The sequence below is a fragment of the Desmodus rotundus genome, chromosome 1 (genome assembly GCF_022682495.2).
Source record: "Desmodus rotundus isolate HL8 chromosome 1, HLdesRot8A.1, whole genome shotgun sequence".
Taxonomy (NCBI): Eukaryota; Metazoa; Chordata; class Mammalia; order Chiroptera; family Phyllostomidae; genus Desmodus; species Desmodus rotundus.
In genome coordinates this window covers 181,124,246-181,150,769 of record NC_071387.1, presented here as the reverse complement: position 1 = coordinate 181,150,769, position 26,524 = coordinate 181,124,246, and the positions used below count along the sequence as shown (strand labels likewise).

Here is a 26,524-nt window from a genome sequence, read left to right as displayed (position 1 = left end):
TGCTGAAAGCCACCAGAAAAGAAAATGTGGGGATGACCCTTCTTATGTATTTACTGTGCTTTCATTTTTCTCAAAATTGAAAAGAATGCCACTTGTGATAGGCAGTCATCACATAGTGTACCCTAAGTTAAGATAATGAAGCTAAAACAGTCGTGTGTGTTTGCTTTCAAATAATTCATGAAGGTTGCTCTGTCATGGCCAGACTCCCAATAATGAATGGTTGGTTATTCCTAGAACCTCAACACCTACTTGACCATAGATCTTCAAAGAGAGCATAAGTTTTCTTTTTTTCTTCCTGCTGTGTCTCCTTCCTTCATTTAAATTTGCCAAGAGTTGATTAGTTGCTGGGTAAATATATAGCAGTCATTTTTTAAAAATGGAAGAACAAACAAGAAAATTCTTTTGCGTCCATTTTTGAAATTAAGGAAAAGAGTGGAAAATAACATGGTTAGTTTCTTGCAACTTTCTTAATGTATTTCCTTCTTCCCACCCAACAATGTACGCAGGTAAATGCACATATGTGTTATGAGGGGAGCTATCTCTGGTGTCTTTTCTATTATGGACACCAGTCCTACACAGCGAGGATCCCACCATATGACTTAATTTAACCTTAACTCCCTCCTTACAGGCCTTACCTCCAAATACAGTCACTCTGCGGGTTAGAGTTTCAACATATGAATTTAGGAGAACACAATTTAGTCCATAGCATGCAGTGTGCTGGAGGAGGGAGTTTTTGGGGTATCCAAGGTTCTGGGAGTGATCTTGAAGGGTGCAGAAGTGTGATAAAATAAGACAGATTCTAAAACAATTGCACTCATTCAAGCATGAAGGGAGGGAGTTAAAGCTGAATAGATATTTGGCCCATTTCCCCTCAGGATCAGGCCCAGGTGTCGTGATGGGATATTCAGGTGTGCCCCAGCTACAGAACACAAATGGACCAGCTGAGCCCGACCTGAGGAGAGGCCCTCAGGGAGAGGACAGCTTTGTGACCGTCGCAGCCCTCATGGGAAGGCATGGTTTTCCACTTGAAGGCGCTGTGGGGAGCTAGTGGCTCACTGCAGTGCAGTCCTACGGGAAAAGCGTGGAGACAAATGTGGAACCCACATCTATCATGATAGTTTGGGCCTGATTTCCCTGGGGAGGCTGGCCTGCCCTCCTTGGCCCCTGAAAAGATGGCAACTATCAGATGAGCAAGCAAAACAGGCAGAAATGAGCTTCTCTGCCCTCCCCAGGCTCCGGGCTGTCCATCTGGCAGGATCACAGGGCCTGGGCTCCAGCCAGGGGACAAATCTCACTTGTCTCTTGGTCCCAGGACACACAGGTGTGGCTGAGTCTCTGTCCAGACTTCAGATTAAAGCTCTTATGACTTGTAATCCCACCACAGACCCTCTGCGGTTTTCAGTCTCCAGCTGGGGTGCCAGCTGCCTGGGCCAGCCATCAAAACCCCTGAGGTCAGAAGAAGAAATATCTGTCACTGTAAGTCATGGGCTGGATGCTGACACAGTGGGAGCCCCAGGAGGCTCTACCAGGGCCCCTGACCATGGGAGGGAGCCAGGTCACTATAAGGATGAGTCTGCAGGCACCTGGGCTTGGACATAGCTCCTGTTAGAGACTCCTGGACAGTTGGCCCAGAATCTATTCACCTGGCCTCTGGGAAAATTATAGGTTGGTTCCGCTCTGCCACTGCTTGGAGCCTGTGAGTATATGAGTGTACATGTAAGGAATTCAACAGACTAAAATGATCCTTAAAACCCCAGAGCCTTCTTTGTCTGGTTTTCAATGCAGAGCAGAAGAACTTTCTCTGCCTAGCTATATGTGTTCTCTGGATTTATACACGAGTTCCAGGAAAGTATTAGTTTTATAATAGCAAGTAAAATGAAAAGGTTAGCATCTTAGAATTTTGAGGAACTTCACGACCTAATTACTTAATAGATAATCCAACAACCAGAGTGGTAAAGCGACTTGCCCAGGGTCACACAGGTAGTATAAAGACAGTCGGACTGCAAGAGTCACAAGGAAAGGGCCTTGTTTAGTTTGGCAACAGTTGAAAGCACAATGCCTGGCATGTAGTAGGGGTGGTAGATGGTGTTGCTGTTCTGGATGGTTCACTCCCTTCCTGGTTAAGTGCAGTATATACACTAATGCTGCCATTTGTCGTGTGGGGCCTCCCTGTGGAAGCAGTGACACTAGTTGGTGTAAGGCAGGGGTGGTCTCTGCCCTCTGCTCTCTGCCCTGCAGCCTCAGTGACTGGCCATTTCAAGCCTGGGGTGATGGAAAGAAAAAGGAGGAGAAGCTGGTTGCACTGGTGTCTGTCCAGCTACACCCTGGCCTTCCTGATTTCAATGGACCAACGGTGAGTTTGTGTGGATCCCCCATAGGTAGCCTCCAACTCTGTCAAAGGAATAAGGGTGCTGATGGGCCACAGGCTCAAAGCAGGCTCAAACCATGAGGGTGAAGTGTGAAGGGCTGTTTCTTCCTCCACTGCCCCTTCCTTTTACAAACCAGACCCTGAAGTTCAGAGGCACTAAATATGCTGTCCATGGTAAAGTGGGAGGCTTTAGAACCACTACTTAGGCTAGTTATATTGGTAGATAGAAAAAAAATACAGCTCTGTATTGCATTAGATTGAAAAATATATTGTGTTCTTGCTGTTTAAACATTGTAATCTGTGCTCCCTGAGGACAACATGGGATGGCATAGAACTGCAGGCAAGAGCAACACTCCCGTCTTCTTCCCACAGATGGGGCCTGGAAGTCAAACATTTAAGTGGAGGATGCTGGGACTGTCGCTCATTTGCTTTGTGTCTTTGTCTCCTTTACTGAAAGAGTGGTGACAAAGGAGCCAGGGTGAGACCAGAGGAAGTGTCAGACACGTGGGGAGTAGCATTTGTTTCCCCTTTCAGCAGTTGCAACAACCTGGGCTCCTGTTTTCCCAAGTGTGGACCACAGACGGGGCTGGGGGTGACCCATCACAGGTGTGTGGGCCCTCAAGGTGGCTGGATGCAAAGGGAACTTCCAGAGAAGCCCTTGCACCCTGGAGCTGTATGCAACGTGAGATTTCCTGTGACCTTGTAGGTAGCCTCAGGGAAGATGAAGAAGGCGCATTTGTCTTTGATGGCAGATGTGTCCTTTCTTGTCCTAAGCCAGGGCCCCTGGAATTGATCCTTTCCATGACAGGGAATCAGGGTAGGGGGCAGTGGAGCCCAATAGCTGGCATTGGGTCCTGTCCCTGCCATACTAGGTGGGACCTAGAGCATATTGCCTGCCTGTGTGGCCTTGCTTCCTCAGGGGTAGGGAGGCCTGAGGATGTGCTGTCCGTTGGAGGGTGTAGGATTGATTTAGCTGATGCATGTCAGGGCCCAGCGTGTGTGTGTGCATGAGTATTATATCAGGGGCAAACATTTTTGAGAGAAACTAAGTCAGATTGAGAAAAAACACAAATCCCATAATTTCTAATGGAAAATGATTCCCCACTGGTCAGATATTTCCAGAGCACTGGGAGTGGGCAGAGCAGAATTCTGGACCTGGGAGCAGGCAGCTCCAGGCACTGCAAGGGCCTCTTGCCTGTGAGCCGCTCCTGGAGCCCCAGGGCAGTGAGTGAGCAGCCTGGACAGGTGACTTCCCCCAGCCCATGGTTGGTGTGCACACTGCCACCTGCCTTTCAGATTTTGGACACATAGGCCCCATAATCACATGAGCCAATTCTCTCCTCTCTCCATATATAGCCTGTTGGTTTTGTTTCTCTAGAGAACTCTGACTAATGAAAAAGGAGGGATCACAGGGCCGGGGCCTTTGAATCAATAATGGCATCGTCTGGAGAGGCCTCACCTGAACCTCTCAGATTGCAGGGGAAGGAAAAAAAGTGGTCACCATGCTGCATGGCCCCAGGGGCACTGCCCACCCCCATACTGGCTTCCACCATTTCCGGTCACTGGCTGTCTTCCCTGTAGCCTCCTTATTTGGGGCACTTTCAGACAATTTCCAGAACTTTCTACTAGGTTCTAGAGCCCCATTGCTCTGAGACAGCTTCCCAGTCTCTGTACCAGATATGAACCTCGTGAAGAATCATGAGCGGTTCAGAATCACACTGTACAATATAAAATTTATTATAAAACTTCAGCAAATATAAATATCCAGGCGCCCATTCCGAATGGAGCTGCATGCGGGGAAGTAGAATGAAAGCAGCTCCACTGATGGAGATGCCGGAGGCCCACTGGACAGCTCTATCCCAGGCAACCGATGCTTTCTCTCCGAGTGGGTCTCACAAAAACAGCCAACACTTACGAAAAAGAAATTAGAAAACCCCACAATGCATAAAAATTAAACACAGGTTCTAAGGTTATTGTGTTGACATATCTGTTCCAAAAGGACCGTCCACACCCCTTCCTAGGACAGCAAGGCTCTGGTGTAGGCAGCGATTCTCTAACTCTGGCATAACCTGTAACTCAGTCATTTAAGAAAGAAAAGCATTAAGAAATGGGTTTAAATAGAAACACTCACTTGTAAATAACTGAGAAAGATAAAACATAAAATATAAAATCCTCCCCTGCAGCACCTGAGTCTGAGAGGGACAAAGCACCTTAGCAGGAATGTCATTCTTCCCATTTCCAGAGGCAAAGTCTCAAATCAGGACAGAGTTCAACCTCTCCCGGGCAGGCAGGTACCCTTTAGAAATAATACCCAGCTCTTGTCACAGCACCAAGTCCTTGAGAAGGAAAACTCTGCTGCTGGGGCAGGAAGAGGAGCCCTGGGAACATAGCCAGAGGCTGTCTAGGCTTCCTGCTTCTGCTGGTTGGAGGCTGGTTATTCCTGGCAGGAAGCCTCCGAGGTGGGAGCAAGGTCGGCATACCTAACAGCAGATATTTTTGTACTTATTCCTAATTCTGTGGCCTTTCTCCTTTTTAAAAAGCACCAAACATTTAGCATTTGGCAAGTTCAGCCCCACCTGTCTTTCTGACTTAATTTAGCTGAAATCCAAACACTGATGATCACTGTCCCTGTTCTGCAGAGCAGGCCCTGCTGCCTGCCTCCAGGCTTCCACCCGGCACGAGAGCGTGTGCTTGTGCGTACACAGGTATGTACACACACCCACACATGCCTGCGTGTGCACAGATTGCTGACAGTTTTTCTTCTTCCAGATTCCATCTTCCTTGGAATGCATTTCCATACGGACTGGACAGCTCATTGGTGCTGAAGACAGGTATTTTTCTCGGCCCTGGGAAGAGGCCTGACTGACTCACAGGTTGGATTTGGAGCAAGTCTCGCAGCACTGCTGGCCATAGAACTGATGGCTGCACATTCCATGCCGGGGCACCAGGGAGCACCAGTGCAAGTGGTCTTTGCAGAAGGCATCTGAAAACAAGCAAATTCCATGTCAGTCAACGTCCCCGGGCCATGTCCAATGCCAAAAGCTAGTAACTCCACTGGCCAATCAAGATAAAGTTGTCATTGTCTTGAAGCTGCTGAGGGAGGGGAGCTCTTCAGGTCAAACGGGGCCATGTGTAACCTGCTATTTTTATAAGGCACTTCTTAGAAGGTACCTGCAAAACTAAAACTTTCTTCTTTTTGTGCTAATTCCTCCCACTCAACCGCTCACCCACCCAAGACAACGCCGGGCCCTCTGAGGACGAAGTTTGAACTCTAATTCTCTGACTGAGTCAATCCACATGCTCTCCCCAGCTCCATCTTCTCTCCGAGAAGCCTGCAGGGACAGGCTGTTGGTCTCTGCAAAAGCATTTGAGGGTCTGTGCACAGGTGCACCGAGGTGGCATTTAAGAGCACTCAGTGAGTGAGGTGGGCTTTGTTCAACTTATTTCTAAATGAAATGAATGGCATTGAAATAGGCAAAGATATCAGGCTTTTAGAGCTAGACTTACGATTCACCACCATTGATGCCATTTCTGGGGAGGCAAGAGAAATGAGGGCTGCTTTGTGGGAAAACTGGAGGAGGGGATAAAAAGAGGGAAAAGGTATAGCAGAAGCGAGACCTGAACTTCTGCACTCTAGGGCTCTCTAATAACCAGTGGGCATGCCGACTTCTCCAGGCCCTCTAGGATCTGCTCCAGAAACTCGGCAACCCCACCCTAGCATGCCTAGGTCTCTCAAGCCAGGAGCCCTCACCTTGCTTCTCGGAGATGGGGCAGAAGTGAGTGTTGCAGGCCAGGGAGGCTTCGGGCTTCTGGTGAATGAAGCAGCCCACGGCTGGCCGGCCCCCTGCCAGGCACTGCACGGACCTGGTCTGCACGCCGCCCCCACAGCTGGCTGTGCACTGTGAGGAACACATGCATGAGAGTCACCCAGGGCTGCTCGGTTCTCAGGGCACTCCCCTCTTCCAAAAGTCCTCTTCCACTCGGACTCTTGAAGGTGGTCTCTGCCTCTGATGGTGGGTAGCTGACCAGAATCTGGAATAATCCCAGGTAGGAACAGAGGGGAGAAGTGCCCAGAAGTGTAGAATGTTCTTGAGTCATCATCTGATGGACACAAGGAAATAGGCACAGATCTGGAGATGCAGCATTGTTCCCTGGACCTGTCTGGGCTGCGGGTCTGGCATGAAGGAAACAGCGTCCTTCATGGATGTCATCACCAAACCATCCCTTCTGGTGCTCCTGACAGGTCAACTCCCACAGAGGCTTAAAAACAGCAAGCCCCATCTAGACCCCAAGTTCATAGACTCTGGGTGCTTGGAAGTGGCAACACCAGTTTCTTGGGTTCATTTAGCTAAGACATTCACATCCTCCCAAGGGTTATCCTTTGAGACTAAGGCCCAGCACCCTAAGTTGCACTGACACAGCAGAGCTAGAGAATGCAGTGGCATGGCTAGAGCATCTTCCACTAGCTGGCCAAGTGCACAAACTCAGAATATGTGTCTGGGTCATCTGAGATCTACTGAAGGCAAGAAATGGGGAGATGAGCAATAAGAAAGATGAACCCAAAACTGTGCAATCCATGTGTCCAAAAGAAAGTACTAAACCTCTAGATTGAATTATGTCAGTTGTGCTTTAAAAAGCCTACATTGTTCAAAAACATCAAGAACATAGGCAATTAAGGAGCACCTGCAGGAAGTTGGGGTCAGATAATATTTTGGATGTCCTGCTGCATGGTGGCCAAACTTTTGCTTTAAAACAGTTGCTTTAAAAGGCAAGAATGAAGCTGTTCAGTATTGGGGCCATACATGACTCAGGATGCTTGCCAAATTTACAGGAGCGTGTATCAGAACCCCATGGGAGCACGTTAAGGCAGTAGCCTGGGGCTGGTTTTCCACAGCACCAATCAGTCTGCAAGTGAGCAGCCAGATGCATCCCTGTTGCTTACTCCTGACCTGCTGCAATCAGAGCCTTGCAGCATGGCTCTTAAAATCTGCGGTGGGTAAGGACTGTCTGAATGAATGAATGAATGAATGAATGAATGAATGAATAAATAGATAGATAGATAAATAAATAAATAAATAAAATGAATTCACTTTAGAATGGGGCTGGAGCTGCTATGCCAGAGGAACTGTCTTGCGTGTCGTATGCCTTAAATCTTTGGAATGTTAAAATAGTGCCTTGGACTGGCCCTAAGCAACCTTGTGTCACAAAGAACTGCTTGTAAAGATAAAAATAAAATAGATATTATTGAACTGAAGACTACTGGTGTAAAAATTAAAAACATTATTTAGAATTATTGTCACTGTTGTGTTATCTGCGTTACCAATAGAAATGCCTTCCTTCTATTGATGTAACTATTGTCCTTCCCTTTCTCATAAATACCCCTTGACTTCAGCTCCTAATTGAAACACTATTTGGGCTTCTGCCTGAATCAGTGATTCTCAAATAGCTAGGTTTATTGATCTCAAATAAATGCTCATTGCCTCTCACTTTGACAGGTAAGACTCTCCCATCTGCTCCAGGTTCACATCTACCTCTGCAGGTGTCCACAAGGCCTCCACCTCATGAGCTGAATTTCTTTCATAATTAGAAGCTAGGGAAGAATTCCATTCTGGCTAAGGGCAATATATCTCAATTAGAAATCAGGATATCTGGCCATCGTTTGTCATTACAGAAACAGTGCCCACATTATTACTGTGTGGTCTGGCTCTTTTGTCATTGATCCATTTATTTACACATAGAAATCACCCACCTGCCTTTAGCAGGCACTGTTCTGGGGCCCTAGATTCTGAGTGGTGCATACAAGCCACTTGCCCCTTCCACAGGGACTTACAGAATGGCCCTACTCAAAGAGGACCACAACACAGGCAGCAGCGTGGGGTCTGTAAGCAGCATTGATCCCAGAGTCCCTGCCTACCCTGAACTCTGTCCAGAACAGTCTCCAGATGATTCTTCTGCATACCAAGAGTGAGAAACACTGGTCTAGGGTTTTAAAATTCCTCATGACAAATATAACATTTTGGGGAAAAAGCCCCCAAATTATGCAAAATGTACATTTCTTCATGTAAAATGAAAATCAGCTAAGTCATTCAGCTACAAATTTTGAAAATACTTTGCACTGATAGAGCTGGAGATACACCAGAAGACACAAGAAAAGGAAATTTGAAAAAGCTTCTTCACCACTCTTTTCAGGAAGAAAAATGTACAGAGTTTGTTAATTAGTGTCACAAGCATAATGACTTCAGATTCCTGATGGCAGGACACAGGAGGCCAGCATGCTGGCTGTGTGGTGACTGTAACTGGCACCTGCACCTGCTCATGGACCTACACAGTGACAGCTGCTGACGCCATCTGTCCAGAACCCCTTGCTGTTGGCTTCACCTCCAGATCAGTGGTTTGCAAACTTGAGCGTGTATTCAAGCCATTCGCAGTACCTGTTAAAAGAGAATGCTAGAACCCACTCCAAAATCTCGAGCTTCCACACATATGGGCTGGAATCTGAAACTTGCTGTGGGCCCCACGAAAAAGGATGCCTACCAAGAAGGATTCCTGGTGACTAACTGGGTTCAATATTAAAAACGGGGCTTAGCAAGTGTTTCTATACAGAGGTCTCTCCTGCAAAGCACACTTTGGAGAGAAACCTGAACTGAACTGCCTGCCTGCACTGTTCCTGCCATCTGAGCCAGCCCTTATAAAGGAGTTCCTGGAATTGTATTTCAACCAATAGAACTGAGGCTTTCCCTGGCCAATTGGAGCTATGCAGCTATATCCACCGCCAACATCTTCACTGACCAACCAGAGTGGCTCCATTATGACAAATCAAAATGTGAGGATTTAGAGACCTCATTTGCATGAGGACGGACCAATTAGGAGCTGCAGGCAGGGACTTCTGCCTTATAAGTCAGCTTTTCCCTGGCTTGGGAATGCAGTTTCCCTTTCCACTGCAGATTGAAGTCTGCATGGCTGGAGCTGAGATACTGAAGATGAAACACAAAAGATGTCTCACAGGACCAGAGGAGAGACCAGCAGGAATCGCAGAGCAGAGCAGAGCTGTTTAGCCAAAGAGGGGCCTGGGCCCAGGGTCACCTCACAGCTGTGCTGCTTCATGACTGAACTGTATCACAGCTGAGCTATTCACACTGAATAAAGTTTCCTTCTTCCCTGCACCCCAAGCTGAAGATTCCTGTTGGTGTTGAATTGATGCCACTCATCATCATTGGCACTGAATATCTAACCAGGATGCTCCTGGTGCTGCGGGTCAGGCCACCGCTCTACACGTCAGAATTGCACCAGCAAATGCCCAGTTTTCTTTTCTTTTTCTTTTCAGAACTGACTTCAGTTATGTCTAAATTTAAGAATGGTGGTACATAGAGCCCATATTTGTCATGACTGCAGACATTTTAACAAGTCATCTTGTCAAGGGACTGAAACTTCTTGTGTATTGCCCTGGTGGTCCCTGTTTTGCTTTACTCAGACAGCCCAACAGGTGTTCTCACTTAAGCCATTCCCAGACCAAATTAGAATGTGAACCACCCTCCCCTAAGCCCAAATGACCCATATAATTTAAATCAGTCCTACCAGGTGGCAACCCATTAAATTTGATGATAAGCAATGCCATTTAAATCAACAGAAACTCTGCAGATCAAACAATAGAACCACAATCTTTATACTGTTACAAGAATAAACCTGTCTGGGGGCAAAGTTCAGCCAGGCACTGGCCATGCATATGGCCTGACAATGTCCCACAGTCTGACAGCAGGGAGTCCTGGGTGCAAGTAATTACGGCAAACACAGCCCCCCCCTCTGCGTTATCACTCCCCCAAAGTTAAAGTCTCAGAACATACTAGATGAATCACATTAGATGAAAAACTTCAGGCAGCATGTGATAAAAATGACTTATCAGTCAAAAAAGAATTGAGTATTTCAGACTGACAAAAGCTATTACAGACATATACTAGGATTTTTGGTTTTGGTTTAAATTAAATACTGATAAATCTTGTTTTCCTCTTTGTGTATTTGCCTGGAGCCTTTGAATTGAGCAGAGTGGCCTTTCAACTAGAGGGTGGGGAACTGGCTTCAGGAGCCCCAGTGTCTTCAGGAGCCCCACACTTCTCTAGGGAAAGAGGAAGCAAAGCAACAACTCAAATCCACTCCTTAGCTCCTCCATCGCTTCATCTTGTTGGACAGACTGCACTTAGAAGAAAATTAAAGGGAAATGTTTGTAACTATTGCTACTTTTTGTCAATTTAAAATAGGAAAACCTTGAAAGGATATAGTTGAAATGTCCCTTGCTCTAATAATTTAAATTAAACAATTTTGAATTTGAATATCTTTTGGAAAGGAGTCCATATATTTCTAAATGAAAAAGCTACGTCAGGTTTGTAGACAACCAGAATCACAGTGGAGCTAGAATATAAGCCAAGGTCAATATATAAGGTCCATGGAAGGTGTAGCTCTTCCTCCCCATGGACTGAGGGAATAGCTCCTTCTGCAGAACTCAGAGACTGGGACCAGGAATTATGGCTGAGGAACAGAAGAAGGCTGGGACGTCACAATTTCTTAAGAATCTGGTAGATATATATCCAACCCTGGGCTCACAGACATGGCCAGGCCTCTGTCACAATGATGTGGGGGGTAGGCATCATTTAGGGGGGATTTTGAACTGATTTTATGCTAGTAAAAGTTTAGCTAATATTTAAAAGGATTCCATGATGGATTACATTGGTTCTGATAAATATTTCTGTTTGTTTCCTTTGGACTTAAAGATCATAACTGAGCAACCAGACAGTGATTTTTGCTGTGTCACATTTGTTCATTTCAGTTTCCCATGCAGAGTCGGGTTGACGCGAGCAGATTGCTGGTGAGTACATGTTGGTGGACTCCTGAAGGAGTGTGGATACAGAGCCAGGGCGACCCCCGTCTATTGGTGATCAGCAAAGCCAAGTGAGGAAGGGCCAACGCCACTCCACTTCTTGGCATCAAGGGACTGCAATGCACAGTGCCTTGAGGTCTTCCCTTTGAGCCTCACCTTTTTCCTGCTAGAGAATTCCTGGTGGTGGCAGTTGCCATGGTAATGTCAGATTCAGCTCCTACTGTTCACCTGCCTGTGGTCTTCACAGCCCAGGGCCAGTGGGACTCCGAAGTTAAATAGGACACAGCTCTTTCCTGCTGTGTCTCACGTTCTGGGGGGTGGGGAGGTCCGAGGAACACACACTTGGATGAGGACATAAATAACCCTTGTATTATTTTCCTGGAGCTGCTCTCACAAGTGACCACAAACCACCCTCGCGGTTCAGGATGCCAAGGGCCAGGCGTTTACAAGGTGGGAAACCACAAGTTTGTGGCATGCATAACATCATGTTAATTTGACTTTTAGAAGCGCACATTCCACCCATGTGCCCATGATGACTGTGGGCTCTGACTTGGTCTGTGTTCTGCTGCACAGAGTGGGGGTGGGACAGAGTAGGGGACCCCTGAGACCCAGGCTGAGCTGTCAGGGCCATGGAGAGGCTGAAATCATGACACATAAGAGCCTCACTGAAAGGGCTGAATTCTGCCTCTCATTAGATTCCCTGTGGCTCAGTTTCTTTGTCTATAAAATGGGGGTGATAATGGTGCTGCTGGGAGGAATAAATGAGCTAGGAGCCCCACAATGCCTAGCACAGTGTCAGCAGTGGGAAGGGGGTGCTCCCAGCAGGCATTAACCATTGTTATGGCCTTTACTGCTGCACATGCCAGGGAGGCTCCCAGCAGAGAATCCAGGAGTACCTTTCAGTGAGTTGAGAGTACAAGTTTGAGGATTCTCGGCAAGATGGGTCCGGCAGAGGGGGACACTCAGGCTGGTCACTGTCGCATACTACATCACTCTGCCTCCACCTCCATTTCTTCAGAAAGAAGGAGAAAGTCAGAGATGGGGCCTCCAATGTGCAAAGTGGAAGGAGGCTGACTCCCTGGCTGACACATTAGTCAGAAAATGTTCCCTTCCCTTCCCTGCAGGGACAGATTAAGGCGAAGCGCCCCCTCCTGGGCAGAAGCGAGTAGTGCAGGTGCTCCAGGTTTGGCCGGCTGGAACGGGTTAGAAAGGGTCAGCACCTTGCACCTCTCCTGGGAGGGTCATCTCCACGGAGTGAGAGCAGAAATGACAGCAGGAGCCAGAGGAGTGAGAATGTGGCCTTGGGACAGAGAAGAATCAGAAGCTAAGGACAGAGGAGCAGAACCAGGTCGAGAAGGGACAGAGCGCAGTGTGAGGGCTGCCAAGAACCCAAGGCAGGAAACAGGGCGAGAAAAGAGGGTGAGTTAACAGTAGTAGTGGCAGAATTCTCCTTAGAGTTGAAGAGAGTGTGGAAGAAGGAGGGACGTGGAGACTCTGAAGGCCCCAAGACCAATCCTGAGGACCTCTCTGGGCCTGGGCTGCCCTAGTCTGTGGGCCCACGCAGGGCACAACAATTCCAGGGTGTCTTGGCCCCTATTTGCACTCAGTTCCTAATAAACCTTGTAGAATCTCACAACCACCTACTCATTCCTAATTTCTTCCCCACTCACTCATCTCTGAGGAATCCTGTCCAGCTTTTACCAAAGGCATTATATTTTCCAACGCTTGCTTGGGTGACGATTAGAACAAAGCACATTTGCCCTAAAAGATTCCATAACATTTGGAGACTACCCTCTTCAGAAAGACACAAGCACACCCAGAAACACAGGCACTTGCACACACGTTGGAGAGACAGGTCAGGAAATACTCAGCTTGGACACCCTCCCAGAAACTCCCCACCTGAGCCAGCTACGGGGGTTCGGAGCAGGGCCCTACCTGAGACCAGGGCGAGGTAAACCAGCTGGCCCGTGGAGGGCCTGCAGCAGCAAACAAGGCGTGCTTGGGGCAGGGGAACAGGGCGCAGGCGCGTTCCAGCTCCAGGTTGGGCTGTGGCAAGTGCAAGCACTTCTTTGAGGTCAGCTCCCGGTACTTCCCAGAAATGTACTTTTCAGCACATTTTAAGAATCTTTTCTGTGTTCCCCTTTCACATGTAACAGAACACTAAAAACAAAAGAAAACAAAAGATGTGAGTGAAAAGTACTTCTTCAGTGGGGGCCGTGCCTTTTACAACATCATTGAACCAAACTATCTCCTGATTATATCAGCTTGAACATTTACATGAGTGTAAACATTCAATGAACTTTATTGGCATTTCAAAGGCATTACCGACTCTTTCATTAAAAAAGGAGGATCTGGAGGCCACAGTGGCCTAGCGATTTTGGGCCATAAGTGGGAGCAAGAAAATCAAAAACCATGAAGGGAGTATTTCTGAAGCTGTCATTCACTGGGAAATCAAAATGTTGGGCTGTAACTGATATAAGAATGCATTGAAATTTAATACGCAGGATATGAGGTGAACCCCAGAGCTGTGTGCATTAACACCACCTGATAGCAGTGTGACACTGGACCGTAAAGCAGGGGCAGAGAAAACCCAGGGCTCACAAATCTTCTTCAGAAAGCTCTGTGCTCCCCGTGAAGAGAGCAAGCACACACAACAAGCAAATACATTTGTCCCCATGGATGTGTGCTCCTAGCCACAGCTGTCACTGATGTGGGATTCCCTGGCACATGCAGAATGGGCCCTGGATGAACCACCGGGCCAGGCAGAGGCTCACAGGCAGGTCACAGAAGGACAAGGCCCACTGTTGTATCAGGGGGTTGGTGGGCTTGGAGGGCCTTGGAAGAGAGGTCCCAGAGTCTGAAGGTGCAGGCTTGTGCTGGAGCAGGGGGTGATGCTCAGCCTGATGGGGGATACTGTCTTTTCTGTAGTGTCTGCAGGTTGCATAAGCAGAGCAGCCAGGGTGGCCACATCTGTCCAGGTTCTGCCCTCACACTCTCATTCTTAGGTGTGGCTTACAGGTGTGCTTTGTGGATGTCCAGATGCCAATATGGAGACAGAGCTGCGGGACTGCTCTCGGTCGTTGGCTGCGGCCCAGCCTAAGAGAGAAGCTGGGCCTGTGTGTGGGTGCGTGTGTTAAATATTCAGGGTGAGGACTCCCCCCCTGGACACTGCCCACAGATTGTACAGCCCAAGTCACTTCCTTCCTATAGACTCGGCCTCCTAAGGACAGTGAGATTTGATCCTAGCAGATAACTGACACTCCTGTGTCCCAGGTGAGAGAACCTGGAGTTTTTCCTTAGCCATAGCAGGCTTGCTTCAGTGAGCGACCATGTTTTTACATTTCAGTGGCAAATTGAAACAGTGTCTAAAAGGAGTTAAAAGCCCTGGTTGGCAAGCCATCCCATTCACTGACTGATTCATGTCCCATCCTGACCAAGGCATCATTCCTGGTGTGGGCGGGACTGAGACCTTCTGTCTGTCCCTGAGGAGCTTGAGGTGAGGGAGTCTGGGGCTTTCTTTGCACAGGTGCTGTGGAAAAACAGCCAGCCAGCTCTGGGATTAGGGGGGAGGTCTCTCAACGCCCGTTCCCAGGGGTTTCCACTGGCAGGTGCTAGTGTCTTTCTGTGCTGCGTTCACTTTCCGATGTCCTTCTGGGTTTTACTGACACCTCCACCTCCAAGTCGGTGCACACCACAACACAATTAAGGAGCTTCTGACATGGCCCGCAAGCAGCCCCTGCACATGTCCCAATGTCCCCTCCCTGGTGCGGGAGGCTGTGCTGGGCAGAGGCAGCAGCTCCATCTGCACCCTCACAGGCTGTACCATCCCTCAACTGGGCCACACACACAGCTAGTTACAAAACCTGGAATGCTACAAACTCCTGTTAGTTCCAGCATAGCAGGGCCAGGGCATTCCCTGAATAGTGCAAATATCGGGGCTTCCTGGCCTTGGGCTGCACAGGGCATTGATTCCAGCAAACCCAACACGAGTGCTTTCTTCCCCCAATACAAGAACTGCCCATGAACACTGGTCTCAGGAAACAGGTCCTCTGACTTTCCCAAGATCATGCATTCTCCTCCTGCTTGGTGTTGCGTAAGCACGTTCTGGCAAATGGCCGCAGCTGTTCTGGGGTTAGGTGGGCCCCCAGGACCCCACTGTCAGCATGATGAATGTCCCCTACTCTCACACTTGTACCCTGCTCACCCACTGACTCTCATGTCAGTGCCAATTGAGTGATGGCCTTGTGGATGCCATTGTGTGGGCTGTTCAAGAACATGATCTGGAAGCTGAAAGACATATGTGGGAGTGGAGTGCCTTGAGGTTGGCAGAAGCCCAGATGGTGGCCTGAATGGGGAGGGTGGGCCAAGGTAGAGGAGAAAGCGGGGAGGAGGAGGAGAAGGAAGCAGTGAAACCACATGAGGAGATGCAGCCACAAGGGGAGAGGTGGTTGAGCTAGTTATGTCCAGACCAGGCACGTATATCTGAGACCAGGCACACCTACCTGGGACCAGGCGGACACCAGCCACTGCAGCTTCTTGTGCTTGTGGCAGCGCTTCAGTGGACAGGCCTCATGAGTCCTGGGCTTGGGCTCCGAGCTACAGAGCGCGTCAGGCAGCAGCTGCATCCTGGCTGAGGGGTTAGTGCTCTTACAGGCCACAGACCTCTTCTTCCATCCCTTCCCACAGGTTCGTGAGCACTGCACAGGAAGAGTCAGCATCAGCTCCCAGCAAAATGGATCAGATCTCGTTGCAGGACCCAGGCCACAGACTCTGTAAGGCCCGGTGAGAACCCAGCTCTGTGTTCCACATGAGGGGCTCAGCTACCACCCCCTACATCAATCCCGCCCAAGTTACCTCTGCCCAGGGCCCGGTGCTCCACGTGGGAGGGCAGCTCTGGGGGTGGCAGGCCTGTCGGCTGGCGGGGGCAGGCTGGGGGCACAGGCTGTTCGAGACCAGCTCTGATCTGTAGTGGGCCCGCCGCGTGCATTGGACCACCCGGCTCTGTGTTCCACCACCGCATGTCCTGCTGCAGATACTCCAGTTCCCCAGGGACCAACTGGGGGATGACAAAGAAACCTACAGTGAGGGGCGATGCCACCTCCCTGGGAGAGGGGGGCCACATCTGTGCAGGAAGCAGCTGCCATTATTTCCCATCTACAGTCTACATGTGCAAAGTCCTTTTTATTTGCACCAGAGGTCTCCACTGACCCCTGTTGCTTCTCACTTCCTTATTAGCTTTCCTGATTGTCATTCTTCCCCCTGACCTGGCTTTCAGAGTGTGTGTGTGTGTGTGTGTGTGTGTAACATGATTGAGGACAGACAGTATATACATAACCTTTAAATTCAGCAATTTGACAATTCAATGTCTAGAACAAGCATTTTTCTTTTACTGCAAAGCCTTTGTAAATGTCTTTTCAGAATCCCTAACTTCACAGTATGGAGCAAATGCATATCCAAGTAAGGAAACAGGCAGAAAGGGTTGGTCCCGTGCTCCAGGTGTGCCGTTCTGCTAAGATTTCTGAGCAAAATGACCAGTGCCATTCCTCAAGTTCTCAAATGGGTCCCATTTTCAGAGACATTTTCAGACTCTTATGAAAGTTCTTAGGATAAATCAGTGGTGGAAGGAGAGGGAAGCTGATGACACCTCCTGGGTGGGAAGCAGAAGTGACCTCACCCCAGCACTGTGGGCAGCCCAGCCATGTCCCTTGTGCCTCTAGCCTGCGCTGTGCTGTGATATTTTTACTTACTTTCACATGTAGAAGTCTTGAACTATTTTATACCAACGTTGCTCCTGAAACAATTCTATTATGTGTCTAAGAAAAGTACAAAATAAAAACAAACCCTTTAATACAAAGTTTTGTTCACATAAAACAATGTTAGGCTTATAGGAATTGTTCTGTCTCAACCATGGAAATGCTTCCATTTTTCAGAGTCCATAAAATTACTGCCTTTTATTTCATGTTAAACCATGTAAATTATGCCTCCTCATGATGAAACTTGGGCTTTCAGTCCCTCGGCTGTGATGCTTCTGCCTTTGGAGCCTCTCGGTTGCTTCCTGTTGCTTTTACATTTTCTCCCATTTCTTGCATTTGCTCTCTCAGCCCTGTGGCCTTATAAATTCTAATTGGTGTGTCCACCCCTGGTTGCAAAGACATGTTGGCTGCACTCAGGCTTTTCACACCCTCTCGTTAAGTCTTCTGTCTCCACCACCTTAATGCTGTTCCAACTGGGTTAATCCATTCTCTGCCCTTCTGTTAACTGCCTGTCATTAAGAAATCCTCCTGAACAAAGATCATTCACATGGCATATGGAGATGCCAAGTGTCTGTCTGCTTTCAAAGACAGAGCTCTGGGGAAATGTCTTAATTGCAGCTCATGATAGAGTCAAAATCCACACAAGCTTCCATGCTTTCTGAGTATTCCAAGAGCAGGAGCAAGGCATGTTCGGTAGCGAACCAGGGGCCACACTTGTCCCGCTTTGTTCTGTTTTCCCTGACTGCTAATTGGAACAAAGCAGGCAGCTGGAATTAGCCAAATCAGGAAGACTCAGCCACCCAGCCATCACCTGTGCTTCCCTGGCCCAGGGCTGCCCTGGCAGGGCACATCTTTGAGGAGGGCTGTTGGTGCTGCTGGGAGAGGTGATGAACTTTGTGGCTGTCACTCAACATTTTAGACAAGGTTTTCTGGCACTGTTTGTTCAAGATTCAATACCACTATTTGTCAACAGTCATTAGTATTTTCTAAATAAAGTAACTTTCCCCTCCATATTAAAAAAGTAGTAACATTTTGGTTTTGGTTATTTAAAGTTTCCTTTGGAAAATGCAGATTTCCAACAAGAGCGTTTGGCTTTAGTAAAATCCCTTCTGGTGAAGCACCACCCAGGCAGCCACATTCTGGGTCAGAGGCCACCCCCCTCCACATGGACCAGCACCTTCTGCTGAGGGCTGAGACCCACCCAGAGCCATCTGGGGGCTGTCATAGACTTAGCATCAGTGAGTCACTCAGAGCAAATACTGCTAACTTCATTTTAGAATTCAGTTTCAGTTTTCTTCCTGCTTATTCTCTTTGAATTTTCAAGACAGCATCTGTTATTCTATTTTTATAAATAACTTGATCTTCTAGGAAGTCTTTCATAACTCAATAAGCACATGAAATAATGACGGGGCAGAACCTGTGCCCCAGCATGACCCTACAGGGAGTCACGGTAAATATCAGGAGCACACACACAGCTGGCTACAGGTCAGGAGAGCTGCTGGACACAGTGAGTGACGGCATGAAAACCTAACGTTGAGCACGTGTGCCTCCTCCACATCAGCGGGCTTGTGCGCAAGTGACTTTCACACGTTAGTGTATTTGTCACGGCTTCCAATAGGCTGTTCTTAATCAAGTCGTCCCCTTTCATGTTCCTCAATGATCTTTAAAGACCTCCCTGCCTGTAAACACAGACACTCACACACTGAGCTATTGGTGGCCCAGGGTGAAGGCAGCTGTCCCTGAGTCTGATGGGCCCTGGGTTTGTGCGATTTTTAAAGATAGAAGAACCTTTTCTTTGTGTGACACTACAGCACCTTCACATGAGAAAGTAATTTGAGATCTACCACACTTTTCTTCTACATGAAATGTTTTAAAGATAACAATGCATATCCAACAATAAACAGACACTAGTTTGAAATATCTGCCTTTTTTACTGGGAAACAGTAAGTTAAGTTAAAAGAGAGTCAGCGAATTGTAAGCTGAAAGCACAACAGTGGAGGTCAGAGAAGTTGGGAGGATGAGAAAGGGGAGAAACTCCTTTCCTGTGTCCATCTGGCACCTTAGCTTGCCTTCTTTATCTGCTGCTTTGGAATGTGGCATTGGTCTGTGTCAAAGGACGTTTCATCCATGTCCAGTTGTGCCAGCTACACTTCTGGCCAGTTTACAGGCAGAAGTCCAGGTCTGCCAATGATCTTGGTAACCACATGTGTAAGTGAATGGTGTTGAAATAGCCAGAGTTATTGGACAAACAGGCTCTCCCTGCTAGAGCAATAGCCTTTCTCTCCAAACCCATCCAAAGTTCACTATTTCATTAGAAATGACAGTGGGTACTGACCACTCACTCACCCCTCTAACACGGTCTGTCTGCAGAATGTTCTGGATGCTGTCTGGGAAAACCAGGACCCTCTAACTGTCTACTGCACAGGTGGCAAACACAAGGCCCATGGTCCAAATCCAACCCTCCACCTTGTTTTATCCAGCACCTTATTTCTACCCGGCAGCAGTGCCAAGCTCTCACTTAACTGTTAAGGAGTAGTTACATTTATACAGTCCTAAAATTACATTCGGCCCTTTGAAGGAGACTGTGAGGCTGATGAGGCCCCCGGTGAAGATTAGTTTGACACCCCTGATCTACTGGATGCATCCTTCCAGGGGCAATGCTGGGGATTGGCCCTGATTTTCTCCTCAGAACTGAGAGTCCATTGCTGACTGTTGGTTGGCAAGAACAGGGGCAGACTTCAGAAACCTGGAGCCCTGGATGGGATTGCAGGCCTTTGCCATCAGCACATGGAAGCTGGGCCTTGACAGTTACTTCATTTGTTCAGTCTCAGAAGTTAAACTGCTTTGCAGGCTTGTGAGACTAACAGATTTATAATGAGCCAGACACAGGCACTGAGTTGTTTTCATCTCTAAACGCAGCAGCATTTCTTCTCTGAATCCCACCAAGCCAAATTGAAAGACATTAAAAGCTCCCCCAAAGGAAGCACTGTGGGTGTTAATTTTATGGACTGTGAGAAGCCAGAGGTATGTGCATTTTTATTATTCAGGGGCCAACATGCTAGTTTTGCCAGAATTTTTTTTTTTTTCTGGTCTCACTATCCTGTCATCAGATGTTATCTTAGGAAGAATCAGTAAGATCTACAGAGCTTTCCTTTACAAGGGGAGACAGAGAAAACACAATTATCAGGGACACAGAGACCAAAGAATCTGACCTCACTGTTCAAAACAGGCTCAACAATTCCCTGTTTCAGCAAAAATCCTTCTTCTGAAGGTTTTTCTTTCTGTAGGCCACTGAGGGTGTTTGCATCCCATTAACTCAAATGTCAGACTTCAGCTCAAAAAAGGTAAAAGGAAAATCATTAGATTCAAATGCTAATGAAGTTCTGCTTCTTTGTGTGGTTGCTCCTCCATCCAGTCTCCACAGAACATTGGACAAAAGAAAGCTGATTGCTAGGGCTGGGTAGGACTTCAGAAATGATGGACTTTACAGGCCACATCTTACAGTTGAGCAACAGAGTCCCAGGAAAAAAGGACAGTCCTTGAGGCAGTGGAAGATGCAAATAGAAGGAAGGTTTGGGAGACCCCTGGCACAGCAGCACTCTCAGTGTCCACGCTACTCTACTCAAAAGAATGAGCATCTTTTCCATCATCATATTGTAGCATGGGGTGGGCAACTCCCTCTTGCTCCTCTTGCATATGCATTCAACACCAAACCATGGAATCAACTGTTTATATTGCAAACACCTTTGCTATGGAGTACAAGGCACTAGGGTGGTAACTACATATTAGTAGGCAAATTAGCAAACTAGACCAGATTACAGCTGAAATGAGTACTGAGTGAAAAGGGGGTACCTTCCTCCATTTGATCAGATTTAACATCCCAAATTTTCATGCTCAAGGATAGAACAAAAGAGCTGAGAGGACCCCAGTTTATTTGCCTGTGACCCAGATGATGCTAAGGCAATGTTTTCCAAACCATAGCTCGTACACCTATGTGTTTCTCATCTCTCCTTCATTCTATAGGAATCACAAATCTGGAGATGGGGGTCAAGAATCTTAATGTTTACAAAGCCCTCCCTTCCCCTGCCTGATGATTAGGATAACAAGCAGGGTTGGGAACCACTCTTAACAAATGCAACAGCCTGTTCTTCAGGGAAGTCCAGGACACTGGCCCTTACAGATGAGCCCCATCTTCCTTCCCTCCCTTGTAGTAGAGTCATACTGATATTATTATTATTTTTTAAGTAATTAATTAATTTATTTATAGGGGAAGGGAGGGTGAGAAACATTGATGTGAGAGAGAAATATCGATTGGTTCCCTGTCTCACATGCCCCAACAGGAGACCACACCCACCAGCCAGGAATGTCCCTTAACCAAGAATCGAACAAATGACCTTTTGGTGTGTGGGATGATACCCAACCAACTGAGCCACAATGACTAGGGCTGTACTGATATTTTTTTAACTATTATGGGAACTAGTATGTTCAATATAACTTGGGATGGGAAGTCTGGTGAATAGGTACTTGTGGAGGAAGGCAGATACCTTCATTCCTTGTCCCTGGTGAATCAGACAAGCCTACCCAGGTGGACCAGTGCCCTGGTTCAATGCAGCTCTCCTGGGGTTTTAAACATTTTTATTTATTTTTATTTTTGGAGAGAGGGGAAGGGAAGAAGAAAGAGAGGGAGAGGTTGCCTCTTGTTCACCTCCTACTGGGGACCTGGCTCACAACCCAGGCATGTGCCCTGACTGGGAATTGAACCGGTGACCCTCAGGCTGGTGTTCAACCCCCTGAGGCACACCAGCTAGGGCCCTCCTGGTTTTTAAGACTGCTCTGGACCAGCTGCTGGACTCATCAGAGACTGAGCTGGTGGGGGTGGGGGGGGTGGGGCACATAGTCATGCAAGCTTAGTATACTTCCCAAAGAAAGACTATGCCAGACCCAAATTGGCTGATGAGCTGGAATGGGCCAGAACTGCTTTTTTGTACACTGACTGGTCCAACCTTGGATGAAGAACTCTGAGAGGTAAAGGTAACTATGCTCAATACTGACACTCACTCCTCTAAGCCTCCCAAACCATCTAACTTGAGAGCTGGGGAGACATTCCCATCCAAGGGCAGCTCCATGGTGCAGGGTCTTTGTAAACATATTTTGCTTGGACATGGAAGGTTGTAATAATGGATGAATTTATAACTGGTGATATCATCTAGGTTACAATGATGCCTCTTATACCACCCTGCCACCCAAGCAGACAGCAGGTTTTCCACTGGGCAGGGCCAACATAACTTCCTATATGAGACTCCTTGGTTTTCTGTCCTCAGGAGGTCAAACCAATGGGACACTCCCTTGGATCAGTTTCTGTCCTTTTGGCCCTCTATATCTGACCTGCTCTTCTCTGGACAGCAGACATGCCACTCCTTACTGCCTCTTTCCCACCAGAGGAGTATCTCTGTTCCTTACTCATCTGAACTGATGCATCAGACTCACTGGGGCTCTCCACTCTCTTGGTGAAACAGCCCTGCCACTACCCACACCATGCTGAGTGCCATGAGGGCCAGCTTTGCCCATGGTTAATGACATCCTGCTGCTGCCACCCACTGACAAGCAGGAGCACACAGAACCAGCTGAGTCTGAATGCTAATCTGCTTCTGCCAGCTGAGTTTGTTATTGGAATTATGTAATGTAATTAAATCTGGTATAGCTTGATGAAATGTGAGCATGAAAAATAAGAAGCTTGTTTCCATGAAAACGAAGTTGGGTCTTCAGAATGACTCAATAAAGACTAGTCATTAAATGAAATTACTGTCATCTTAGGTGTGGCTGAGACCAAAGTGTAATATAGAGAAAAATTTAAAAGAACAAATAATTTTACACTTTAATAAATGAATGAAAGAATGGGACCAGTTTCACTCTTCTTTAAAGAAACTCAAAGGGGACATCATAGATATCGGGCATATTTTATGCAAATAATGCACTTAGATTTTTATTAATCAGATCCCTACTCAAAATATGTTTTGACCATAGCTAAAAGAATTAGCAACTGAAGGCACACGTATATGTTTTAATTGAAAATAAAGATTCAAAGTGTGTGTATTTTAAAGTGCTTTTTTTCCTTAACCCACTTTTTGCATCAGTGTGTTGAATGAGAATTTCTCTTCTACCTGGTGAGAACGTCCAAATTTTCCCCATTGGACTCTTCACCTGTGTAACCCCTGTTCATGGAGCATGTCCCTCTGACATGTGATGGGAACCTGGAACCAATAGTCCCCATCTCCACTCTCGTGCCCTGCGTGACCATTTTAGGGGGTGTAACACTCCAGGCTTCCTTTCCCCTGACCATCCTACATTTCACCAAATCACAGATTCTACTTCCTGATTCTCCAACAAAGCTGCATTATCCTGTATGTACGTATCAGGTCTGTGATGGTTTCTTCTACGCATCAGTTTGGCTGGGCCATGTTACCCAGATATTTGCTTCAACATTACTCTACCTGTTTCTGTAAAGGTATTTTTTAGAAGTGGTTAACATTTAAATCAGGAGACTTTGAGTAAAGCAGATTGCCCTCCATAACCTGGGTAGGCCTTGTCCAATCAGTTGCAGGCCTTAATAGAAAAAGACTGACCTTTTCCAGAAGGAGAAGGAATTCTGCCAGACAATGGCCATTGAACTTGAACTACAGAATCAACTCTTCCTTGAGTCTCCAGCCTGCTGACCCATCCACAGATTTTGGAGGCTGCCCATAATGCTTATACACTCTGATAGTTGGCTAGGAAATTATATACTTTATGTAGAAACTAGCCATAGAAACATAAGCTTGCATGTTACATAGATTTAGTGATTACTACTCTAATTCACTTTTTTTTTTATTTAGAAAAACTTTCCTGTATTGAAGACATGGCATTTTCCTAATAGAGGAACAAAAAAAACATGTTACCCAAATTGCTAAGGTGAATATATTAATCAATTCATCATGTAACTCACTCTAAAAGATACTTAATGTGAACGATAGAATGACTGTAGACCTAAACCAGGTTCAGGTTTTCTGAACTCTTTGGAATACATTGCTGCCACAACATTAACATTCTTATTTCGCCCTGAAAAGGGTGAAAGATAACAGAGACAACATTTTCTGTTAAGACACTCGCTTTGCTAGAAAATGTTCTGACCTAGCCCAGGAATCGTCAAACACTTTACTAAAGAGCTAGATAGTATATATTTTAGGCTGGTGGGCAACGTGTTCCCTGCTGCAACCACTCAGCCTGGCCATAGACAGAGAGCAGCCAGAGACAATGTGGAAACCAATGGGTATGCCCGTGTTCCAATAAAGCCTTATTTTCAGAACCACCATAGGCCACAGTTTGCCAATCCCAGATTTCACCAGTTCCATTTAGGAATAATAGGATTGAACACATCTGCAGAAACCAGGAAGCAATGGGCTCGTGTGCCACGGACAGCATGCCTTCTTCACAAGGCAGGCACGCTGAGGTTGTAGGTCTATTATGAGTGATGCCGAAGCAGACTATTAGGAAGAAAAGACCAATCCACTCCATTGTCAGAGACAGACGTGAACAATAAAACAACAGCGATAAGGACAGCAAGGCCCACATGTTACATCTCGAAGTTCTAACAGAATCTTTCTAAATCTTAAAGAGACAGAATGAGGTCTACAGAAGATGACTTCAAATACTGCAGCCCAGGGGAAAGGAACCAGCACCTCACAGGTAGAGTGCAAATTCAATTAAGTAAAAGCCAAACTGGAGCTCTAAGTTTCTGAGAGCTATGCACTCGTTTAATTCTCCCCACAAACCAATGAGATGGATACTATTCTTTGTTCCACTTCATAGAGGACGAGAGTGAAGTGCAGAAAGGTCATACAAAGGGTGTGGGCTGGGATGTGAGCCCAGCGAGTCCAGCTTTGGGGCCCAGGCTCTCATCGCTGATTTTGGGCCCATTTTCCAGTCACACTCGGTGCCTGTTCTGTGCCCTGCCCTCTGCTAAGTGCTTACATTGATTAACCCATTCACATACATGAACCCACTTAACAACCCCAGGGCCAGGTGCTATTAGAATTCTCACGTTACAGATGAAAAACTGAGTCCCAGAGATGGTGAGAGCCTTTGCTGCAGGCACTCTGGTTCTTGATGGTCAAGGTCACATAGCTGGTAAGTGGCAGGGCCAGGGAGAAAACTCATTCTGCTGTGTGCTACTCAGTGAAGTAAGGCTGCTGTAAAGCTAGCTTTTTAGCTGGAGAAATACCTAATGTGTGGTAGTAACCTAATATTGCTTAGCTCTAAAATGCCTTAGGAAATAAGTATATACATTTAGGGAATTTTGTGGTCATTACATATCTTAGTTGGATAGTAGCAAATTATGTTATGCATATTTAGTTTATATGCACAGAAGTGTAGAATTTATTACTATAGGTAAAAGTTGTGTGTCTCTAATTTATAGCTAAATATCCACACAGAGTAGTGTTTTGAAAAGTTCTTAATGATTCAGTTTTGAATCAGTGCCAAAATACTTAGTTAGGGCCATGGTCTTTCCAAACGATTTTCCCTTAGTCATCATGACGTCCGGAGTTTCTATAACATCTGAAATATCTTTCCTTGCCTCTCAAGAGAGCCTATTAGTGGTGCTCTAGGGGAAGGCTATGTGTCTAACATAAATTTAAACATTTCGCAACTGCGGTTCGTTTTTCTTTTAAAATAAATGACCTTCTCACAGGAGATGGTTGAATAAGAATCTCTTAAGGTGCGAAGTGTAATTTAAGTCACGGAAGATTCACGAACCACTGTGCCGCGGCTCACTTTCTTTGGATCCTCCTTTGTTTGGAAAGGAATGTCAGTTTCCTCTTCTATTACAGAAGTTGAACTCTCCTCACCATGGCTTCCTTTTATGAGAAGAATTTTAAAATGATGGCATTGCTCCTCCTACAGTTTCAGGCTTTTCTGGCATTTCACTTTAGGGTTTCTTGGATGTTCACTCTTAGCTAAATACTTTGAAATGAGCTTCTCCAGACTCATGAGTCAGTTTTCTAAGACTGCTTTCCAGGTGGCCTTGTCCAATGGGTCTCGACAGTTTGAGCCCAGACTGTAGCCCTACAGTTCCTGCAGCTTATGCACTCACCCAGTGGGGAGTGCCGGCTGGGCTTGGGCCAAGTGGGATTGTGCACTTAGGACCATCAACAGAAGGGTTACATAGCAGTGTTCCTGGGAATTGCCATAAATTCAATTGGTTTTAAGAGAGAAATCAAAGAAACAGATTGAATCCATATTTTATGCAGGTCAGACTGCAATTGACACCATGGAGGGAATCCATGTCAGTATCCTTGCCCAGGGTTTCGGGCCCCTTCTTTGCTGTCAAGTAATAAAGAGAGACCGTAAGAGCATCACAGTCATGCCCTCACACTGCCCGAGTCCATGAGCTAGCCACTTCGCTTTTCAAATGGCTAGCACATGAAAACCAAACAAAATTGGTAATCTCACTTCCTTGCTTCCCCCCACCTAAACTCATGAGAACACTCACAACAACTG

At 46.8% G+C, this 26,524-nt stretch overlaps 1 protein-coding gene across 4 annotated transcripts in view; it reads right to left on the bottom strand.

Annotated features, from left to right (window-relative positions):
* Positions 1-4,092: 4,092 nt before the first annotated feature.
* ADAMTS16 (ADAM metallopeptidase with thrombospondin type 1 motif 16) overlaps positions 4,093-26,524 on the bottom strand; it is a 124,185-nt gene continuing 101,753 nt past the window's right edge. For 3 of the 4 annotated variants that reach the window (XM_045186399.2, XM_045186400.2, XM_045186401.2), the window contains 5 exons: positions 16,092-16,293; positions 15,740-15,934; positions 13,173-13,397; positions 6,120-6,267; positions 4,093-5,351 (listed from right to left, as the gene is read on the bottom strand). In XM_045186399.2, coding sequence (XP_045042334.2) covers positions 5,236-5,351; positions 6,120-6,267; positions 13,173-13,397; positions 15,740-15,934; positions 16,092-16,293 — 886 coding nt within the window. In that variant the 3' untranslated portion in view covers positions 4,093-5,235. Of the gene's footprint in view, positions 5,352-6,119; positions 6,268-13,172; positions 13,398-15,739; positions 15,935-16,091; positions 16,294-26,524 lie in introns of those variants that run through there. The other variant, XM_045186402.2, reaches the window with a different exon arrangement.